This window comes from Cheilinus undulatus, linkage group 13 (assembly GCF_018320785.1).
Source record: "Cheilinus undulatus linkage group 13, ASM1832078v1, whole genome shotgun sequence".
In the NCBI taxonomy this organism is placed as follows: Eukaryota; Metazoa; Chordata; class Actinopteri; order Labriformes; family Labridae; genus Cheilinus; species Cheilinus undulatus.
In genome coordinates, this window is record NC_054877.1 from 9,987,406 (window position 1) to 9,996,664 (window position 9,259).

Genomic DNA, 9,259 nt, shown 5'->3' on the forward strand with positions numbered 1-9,259 from the left:
ATTTTACCGTGGCAGTCATGTTCCTGTAAAGTCATGCTTAGGATGGAAGCATAAGAAATAAAAATGGAGTCCCGAGTTTGAATCTGGCCTGTGGTACTTTCCCACATGTCTCTACCCAGCTCTCTCATCCCTGTGTCCGATTCTGTCTACTGTCCTCTAATGAAAAAGCCAAAAAATAAATCTTACAAAAATACATGACAGATGTCCTGAAATATTACAGAATGATATGGTAGCAACTGAGCATGATGTTACAGGAATAATGCTGCCGTGGGCAGTGCTGTTTGTCAACTGTGGAATAAACTTGAATTCAAACATGCTCAGGAACTTTATATTGTTATCTGACAAATAATTTAATGTCTGAGAAACCGTTAGTGTTATTTTTCTACTTTATCCTGCACCTGTCAGCAGATAATACTGAGCCCTTTGTGATTAGATGCCACCGTTTGTGGGTCACAGTCTGAAACACTGAACTATCATCAATGAAGAGCAGCACAGAGATTCATCCACATGCTTTATAAATTAGAGACTCACATGAAGGGTTTTTAGAAGAGAACCTGTAAATCACAGATCCTCACGTCTGAGGTTCATTCAGAGTTTAAGTGACATCATTCTGAAGTTGTTTGACTAATGCGTGAAAATCCTCAGAAACAGCACGAAGGAAAAGCCTGGCCTAGACCTGCTACTGCTGCTTTCTTTTTCTCCCACTCATTTAAAACTCTGCTGTTAGGCTCTTTTACATTCAGCTTTACTGATCTGCTTCAAGAATTTAGATGCCAGATGACTACACTGTTTGTCCTTCTGTACTTTGCATTTTGAATAAGCTTTTTTAGCCAAGTGAGTCCCATCGAGATAACAGATCTCTTTTTTAAGGGAGACCTTGAAATACACAGTTTCACCTTCCAAAACACTGAAACTCAGACAGTATTCAACAGTAATAACTCATCAATCAAAAGAGGGGCATTCAAAGGTACAGGAGCTTTCACTAGGGATTAGACATCATTCAGCCACCAGATGTAGATAGTTTTAATAGTTAACAATGATTATGTTGGCCTCTTCATTAGGTACACCTGTTCATCAATACAAATATGTACTCAGTTGATCACATGGCAGACACCAATACATATGGACGTGTAGACAGGGTCTAGAGGTCTCTTAGTAGCAGACTGCAGCTCCAATTGTCAGCTCTTGTCAGGTATGAAAGGTATTTCTTTTTTCCATTTGTGTTGTTTGAAATATGTTTAAAAAATGGCACCAAATGAGGAGCCACCAAATAATCCTGATCTCTGAATTCAGCTGCAGTTCTCACTTTGCTGAGCAAGACTGGAGAGACTCCTTTGGAGTCTTGCTCTGAGATTTCTGTTGCAGTATCTTCTTGCCGGAGTGAATAAACCTGTGATACGTCTGTTTTGTTGTCATCTCTGTACCAGGCGAGGATAAAGGCGAAGGCAATCGCTATCAACACTTTCATGCCAAAGAACGGATACCGGCCGGTGGAGGTAAACCCGTACGCCCAGCAGCGCTACACGTCTTACTATATCCCGCCGGTTTACAGCCCACAGCAGCAGTTCCCCTTATACAGCCTCATCACGCCGCAGGCCTGGTCCGCCACACACAGCTTCATCGACCCCACACTGGTAAGAACAAAAGGCACTATAGAAAGAAATGTAAGAATAGATTAACTCAGTTTCTGGTTGAACTTCAAGTTTCTGTAGCATGTGACTCTGTACTAACTCAACTGTTGGATCTGTTTCCTGTTTACCAGGTTGCACCATTTCACAACAACCAGTTCATCAATGGATTTACTACGTCACACAGCTTCAAACCAGCGTCGTCGCCACTCACCGTCAGACACTACTCACCCAGGAACAGGTCTGTATCTCTGCATTTAAGTCACCAACAAAAATTAAGAAGCAGGCAGCGTTTTTGACAAAAGCAAACAAACAAAAATCCCAACTCCTGTTTAGATACCATGCAAAAGAGTTAAAGTAATAAAGTAGCAGGAAATTGATGTTTTTACTGTCATTCAAATCACAAAGTTGCCTCTTCATCTGTTGTGTTAGTCTGATATTTGGGATTCGTCTGTTAACTGTGAAAAACTGAATATGACATAATAGCGTTTAATTTCTTATATGTGAACAGTTATGTGTGGTATGTTGTTTGTAATCTTATTATCTAAACTGCCCATACTTCCTGCAGGAATCACAGTAAACCTCACCTGAGGCCGACTGTCCCGACAGCGGACCGAAGCACCGGGCTCCTCGACAACCCGGGACTCTTTCCCAGCTTCCCCAGCGAGAGGCTCAATGGCGTCCGCAGCAGTCCGCCGATGAGACTCCCCACCAGCCAGCCCAGAACCAGGTTACCTTCCACAGCAGCCTTCCCACGCAGGGACACGGTGGGCACGGGGCGAGTGGCCGAGCCCACTACCACAGACTACTCTCTGGGTATTGGCAGAGGAAGGTACGGCAGCTGAAAAAAAACTGTTAAATTAGGTCTTTTTACACACCTCTGTAGCTTTCTAACGCTCCTTAACTGCCTTGGAATTGTAAATAAAAATATTAAACTTTTAAAAGATGATTAAAAAATATAGCTGTAGGAAACAAAACTTCAGTCCTTCCTTACACTTTAAAGTTGAATAGAATATGGTTTAGATCAGGGGTGTCCAAACTTTTTCTGGGCTAGTTCAGTCAAGAAACACTTGATTTGCAGTTAAATTATTTCTTTATTAGCAGTTATTAATTAGCGCTGGTACATATGTTTGGCAGTGAGGTTGTTCTGGGATACCCCTTTCACGAGCCTAAGTGGAAAACATCAAGCAGGAACAGCACACTTTCTTGCTCTTCCTATGCCAATAAGGAAAGATTAGGGCAGGGAGAGAAGTGGCAAAAACCCAGAGTAGAGCAGGCATTAATGGCTACAGAATGACACTGATAAAGTCTGAATCAAGGAGGAGACGGGGTGGAGGAGGGTTGCAAGAGCAGCTTGCAGAGGAAGCCGCAGAGCGTGGCCAGGAGAGAGCAGTTTAAAAAGGGCAACTGATGAGGGCTTGTGTGAGATTAGCTGATATCCATGATGATGCTGTCCATGATGACAGCACTGAACTAATGCTGTACACCAGTGCTCATCAACTGGAGTCCTGAGGGCCACATCAGGCCCCCAGATAATTATTAAATTCAGGCCGTTTAAGAGGGCAAAAGATGGCATGATATTGTCTGGCTTTCTTTCCTGAAGTTTAAATAAAACCTTTAACCTCGCAGCTTATCAGACAAGAAGCACTCTAGTATTTGTGTAATTTGACATGGAAGACACAAACATATTATGGTTATCATGATTAAAATTTTAGTTTTTTGCATCATTTTTCCAGATAAGCTTCTTTTAGCATGCAGTTTCCCTGCTTGAGAATCTTCACAGATTCTGTTTCCTGCATGTGTTTTGGCCAATCACAACGCAGCATATTAGCATCAAGCTCAAAGATGGACTCCAGAAATATGTAGCTAAAATATCTCAATCGCCCCGTTATAGGGACTGATCTCACTATGAAAGTTTAAAGTTCAGTTAAATTTGGAAGGAATTAATGTTTTAATGAGTTCATGTCAAATAGATGAAAATATTGATTTTATTTCAGTTTATTTCCTTGTCAGCGTTGGCCACGAAAAAGCTGGCCCTTGTGAAAATGAAGTTGTGGCCTCTACTATACACTCAATTCAATGACTGAAAAGGCAAATGCACGATTATTTCCTGGTTTTTGGGGATGCCAGTCAGATTTCAGGGGGCCCAGTTTGGCCCTAGCTACAACTTGCCCCACCCCTGGAATATTATTGGTTCTGCTATTTGCTGCCAGAACACATCAGGGACAAAATATTGATAAATACACTGTACCCAGTGTTGTCTCAATCTAATCACAGAAACATCAATAAATTCTTCTTGTCAAGGTGTTTGTTTACAGAATTAGCACGGTAGCACCGCCTTGTCCTGAAACTATGAACTACAGTAAAGCCAGGCAGAAGCTTGATGGACAATATTCCATTTGATTTCTAGAAATTTCAGTGGGCCAATCAAAATGGGATTGCGGGCATGTTAGTGGCCCCAGGCCATAGTTTGGACACTCCTGGTTTAGATGATGATATTGTAGGACAATAGTTGCATTTTGCAGGCTGCTGCCGGGTCATGTTTGGCAAACTGTTAGGGTCCAGTGTGGGCCAAAGATACCCCAAAATGTGATTAGAAAATAATCCTGATGTCTTTATTGGTCAGAAGAATCATGACATCCTTTTAGCCCAGATTTAAAATGCAGTTAACTATGTCATTAAAATTTTCTTGACATTTTTATGCACAATTTTCATTTATTTTCATTTTTTCAGTCAACCCAAAAATATGCCTGTTAGATGTGCAAACTGCACAGAAAATCCAAGTAATGACACTTAATGGTTTTAGGAGGTAACAGGATGCCTCGACAGCTTAGATGAGTGTTTTTTGTCTTTGATACAAACGTAATGTTTTATTCAGACACTGTTAATAGTTGTTTTTTTTTTCCTTAAATGAAACATGGTCACAACAAGAATCATTTGAAGTAGGGAACTCTGGGATAATTGGGCTTAAAAACAATTTTATTTCAGGTTCAGGAGTAAAGAGTGCACAGAAGTGACGCACTTCACAGGTGTTAACTGCATTCTAATCCCTGTTGTGTATAAATATTTATCAGCAGCTTATTTTAAAGTATGAAAGGGAAATCAAGTAGAGGATGATTGTCTGTCCTCTGTTTTTAAAGTGTGCAAGGTGAAGTCCTTTCTTTTAGATAAAATGGATGTTTGTAAAGTGAAGTGTTCTCTTTTTTAAAGGAAAAATGTTTCTGCTTCTAGGAAAAAGAGGGACGAAAAGTTTACAGTGAGTATTCTTTTATTATCTGCATCATTCTCATGTATTTATAACTCTGTAATTAATTCAGCTTTGCTATTTCTGAAGAAGCTAAAACAGAAGATATGCTGACAGATGGATTACCTTAAAATGCTGTCATGCTCTCTGATATTTTTATTTCTACCTGTAGTTTATCTTTGTTTGACTCTTTTACCAATCCCCATGTTGACTCTGTTGTTTTATTTTGCCATCATGTAGAGAGTGACGCCTCAGTCACCGCCGCCTCCTCCCAAACCCCCGTCCCCGAGCTTCGAGCTGGGTCTCTCCAGCTTCCCACCCCTGCCCGGAGCAGCCGGCCAGCTCAAAACTGACGACGTGTTCGACAACCGGCTAGCCACCAGCGCCGTCGGAACCACCAAGGAACGGGTAGGAACTGGTCACACTGAAACATTAAAATCAGGGAATTAAACCTTCATTTTTGGATAGTTTTATGGCAGCGAAGTCAAAGGAGTCGGCTAGAGGAAGACTGGATTTATGCGGATCTAAATGGATCAGCTGTTTCTCCTCTAGCTTCCACACCAACAACATAGTTTATAAGAGAGCTTGAAAGTTTTTGAAGGTCTGAAAAGTACTTTGACTTTGGATACAGTGGTTGGAATTGTTGTTGTATTTCCCTGATAATTAATAGGTATCTGACAGAAAAGTTTGTTTTTAGAGGAGACGTTTAATTAAAGTCTTACACATAAAATTTACACCACTCTGGGAACAAATGATGACAGTTTTTGGAGCTTTTAGCAGTCATAATTCATTCGTAGTTAATAGAGCTTTGGTGTTGTAGTAACATTTATCTGTTTAAGTTTCAAGTTTGGTGAAAAATAAACAATGATGAGCAACCACAATATCCAATAGACTATTCTTAGGCTTTGCATTTGGGTTTCACAGCAAATGCAAGGTACCTCATAGCTGCAGCTATAAGGTACTTGAAAAGCTTAAAGTCCCTTTAAAGAGCTAAAAAAATCTTTAGTTAAGTTTGTTGTGTGTCATGAACCACCAAGCCAGATTTCAGCCATGAAAAACATCTCCAAGTTTAGAAAATTAAGCTTTAAAATCATGAAAAATGAGGCAATAAAATCTGCTCCAGGATGGTGTGGGCATGTCATATGATCCTATCAAATTAAAAAAAAATACTTCTGATCAGAGTGCAGCTGCCTGGCTCTTTGCCAGAGCAGAGACAGATGTTGGGATTATATTTACTGTTTTCTGGTACAAATCTCTCCGTTGTGGTTGTTTTAATGACACGTGGTCCTCTGTGGCTGATAGATTTAGGAAAGTTACCTCACAATGAACCAAAAGACAGCATGTAGCTGGCTGTTAACTTTCAGTGAAGGCAGTGACATCAGCTAACAACAGACTGTACTGAGATGAACTGCTTGGTGATTTTATATCGTTGTAGCGTTAGGGGGGCGGGGCCATTCCCTGTCAAGACTGGTGATGTCATGGGCTCTTATATTTGCCCTGCTCAAGTTAAACCAAGCCAGGGAAGAGGTAAACACCTTTCTGGGCCTAAATAAAAAAATCAGTCACGCATGTATCCCAGTGTTTTCACATGTTTACAGCAACCTTATTCCAACATGTCTACATTGCAAGACAGTTCTCCTTGTGAAGAAGTCTCGAGACTTTTCAGTATTGCAAGAATGAGATCTCATCCCACGAGTACTTGATTTTTTTAAAACAGGGGAAAGCAACTTGACAGTTTGAAATGTACAAATAATGTGTTGTGAATAGGGCTGAACCGATTCCTCGAATTATCCGGGTAATTCGATTCAAATAATTCCTCGAGGCAAATTATCCGCCTCGAGGCTTCGCTTGAATCAGTCCTGTATCCTTATACACCCATGCTGTAGTCTGGACATTGCACCGTGTGTTAAGCAGTGTGCTGTGTTTCGCACGGACGGCTATTAGTGTGGCACGATGCCCTTGTTTTCGCTCTTACTACAACGTAACATACATGATACGAGGTATGAAAATAACGAAGGAAGCGAAAGAGATGCAGTGATGGCTGGCTGCAGCTTCATGGCAGAAACGGCACTACGTCTGCACCTGTGAACCTATGCAGATCTTTGGGTTCATGTGCTGCCCCAATTTGCATGTGATTGACCCGACAGTTTTACAGAACACCGTCAGGCTTCACGATTCAAGTCCTGTTTTGGTGCCCCCCCCCCCGTCTTTTCCACGTGCACGTGTTATACACTGAAATATAAATTATCTAAAATTCAGCCCACTGACATCTTGATTGCATCATATTTTTCAAAATGTTAAGCATCCCGAATGATTTGATAAGACTTACACTGATAATGAATTGACACCAATATTTATTGCCACAGACAGTGACAGAGACGAAGTAGGTTAAAGTTCATCATCATACAGTCAGGACTCAACAGATCACAGAAGTAGCTTTATCCCATAAAATGTGTTCTCCATGTCTGTGGATGGTCTTAAAAGGACATATTTTTATCTTATGGTGGATGAACTCACAAAAAAAAGTGCAAAAAGTGAAAGTGAACTGTAATCTAAAGGTTCACCGTTCAGACATCATCAGACCGCTGTGTGAATGATGAAGCTTTATTCTTGCTATAATGTGAAATATTACATTCATGCATAAAATAGAGGATTTTAAAATGATTAAGTGTCCCTTTACTTTAATGACAACTTGGAGAATAGAAATAAACTACAATGAAAGAAATAAAGTGTTGGCACCAAAAAATTCCTGGTGAAGGATCCCTAAAACCCTAAATATGGCATAATCTAATGTCATTATTTAACTTCCTTTCCTTGTAACTTTAAGAAATGTAAACTGTCATCAGAACTTCATTGCACTTTGTAAAATATATTTTCTTTAGAGAACCTGTTAATACCAATTTTAAATATAGAAATAGTTCATTTAAGGGACCCAGCTTCTTTTCTCATTTGTCTAGTACTACTTCTCTTGAAAAAGCAAAAGTGACTGATTAAAAAATGCAATATGTCTTACTAGAGTACTCGATTAATCGTCAGAAGAATCGATAATAGTACTCGACTACAAAAAGAATCTATTACTGCAGCCCTAGTTGTGAAACATTATTTGGAAAATAACCACTATTGTATATATACAGTAGATTTATGAGTAGAGTATTCACCTCATGTCAAATACTAACTGCAGTTTTTGAAGATGGTAGAGACCCTCATTTTATGGTCGGATATATCCTCCTTTGGTGGTTATTTTGTTCTGAAAAATTTGTGGATCTACTCCCTGTGATATTGTAGTTGAACCTTCAGCCTGCAGTGATGACATAGACATGCAGCCCTCGAGTTGTTCTGCCCTCCTCTGCTTATGACCTTTTGTCCTTACTGAGGAGCCTTTTTAGTCTAACAGTGCTCCACACGCTTCATTCACTTAACCATGCTCTCTGTTTTCTTTGAATGCACAAATTTGATCTAATGAAAGCAGAAAAGCTGTTAAAAAGTTGCACTGAATTTACATACAGTGCATTAACATGGATGTCCTTCTGTTCAGAATGTAAGTGCTGATTCCAGCACCGGAGGAGCTCTCTCTCCAGCGGGCCCCAAAGAGCCGCTTCGGTCCTCCACCTCCCCAATGCCCACAAGCTTCCAACCCTCACCGCCAGCCTCGACCCCAGCCTCAGCGACGACCGTGACCCCCTCCACCGGCCCACCACACAGTCCTGCTCCCTCCCTCCCAGCAACGTAAGAACGCTTGTTGACTCAGAGATAAATCACAGGGTCTTTATGTAGAATTAATTTTTGCCTTTGAAATGTAATACATGTTTTTCCCATGCTCAGAGATTGAACATGATAAACCATAACTCTTACCTTATCCATTCGATCATCAGTCACAACAGCCATCTAGCTTGTTCTATCAGTTCTAGTTTGGTTTCTCCATCCTTGATTTGCCTCGTGTTGGTCTTGTTTTCAGGGAGGTGAAGGCGACGGAGGCAAAGCCGAAGGAGGTGCAGTTATCTGTGGAGCGAGTTCCTGGGACGCTGTCTACTGCAAGCAAATCTGTGCAAGTCAACGGTGCTGCTACGGTCAGTATTGCTTTTCTTAACTTCATGATTTTTTTCTGAAGCAGCGTACTGGGCTTGTAATGTAAATAGGAACTACTTGACTCAGGCCTTTGATTTGCTTTCAGTGAGACAGTACAGTAACAGTATGGACCCTAGACTGACTGCTCTCAGCAGCTTAAAATATTTACATTTACTCACAAAAATTACTAACAAAGTCAAACCTTCGAGTGAAATAAAATGCATTTACATAAACCTCAGCGAACCAGAAGACAGGGGAGTAAAGTTTGAATTTAATATAGCAGAAAGCTCCTCACAACATAGTTTCTTTGTGTTTACTCTTT

The 9,259-nt window shown here is 40.6% G+C and overlaps 1 protein-coding gene across 3 annotated transcripts in view; it reads left to right on the forward strand.

Moving 5' to 3' along the window:
• Positions 1-9,259, forward strand: part of LOC121519952 (la-related protein 4B-like) — a 74,388-nt gene that overhangs the window by 49,736 nt on the left and 15,393 nt on the right. For 2 of the 3 annotated variants that reach the window (XM_041803079.1, XM_041803081.1), the window contains 7 exons: positions 1,428-1,634; positions 1,763-1,869; positions 2,197-2,460; positions 4,839-4,884; positions 5,113-5,280; positions 8,408-8,598; positions 8,828-8,939. In XM_041803079.1, coding sequence (XP_041659013.1) covers positions 1,428-1,634; positions 1,763-1,869; positions 2,197-2,460; positions 4,839-4,884; positions 5,113-5,280; positions 8,408-8,598; positions 8,828-8,939 — 1,095 coding nt within the window. The remainder of the gene's footprint in view (positions 1-1,427; positions 1,635-1,762; positions 1,870-2,196; positions 2,461-4,838; positions 4,885-5,112; positions 5,281-8,407; positions 8,599-8,827; positions 8,940-9,259) is intronic. The other variant, XM_041803080.1, reaches the window with a different exon arrangement.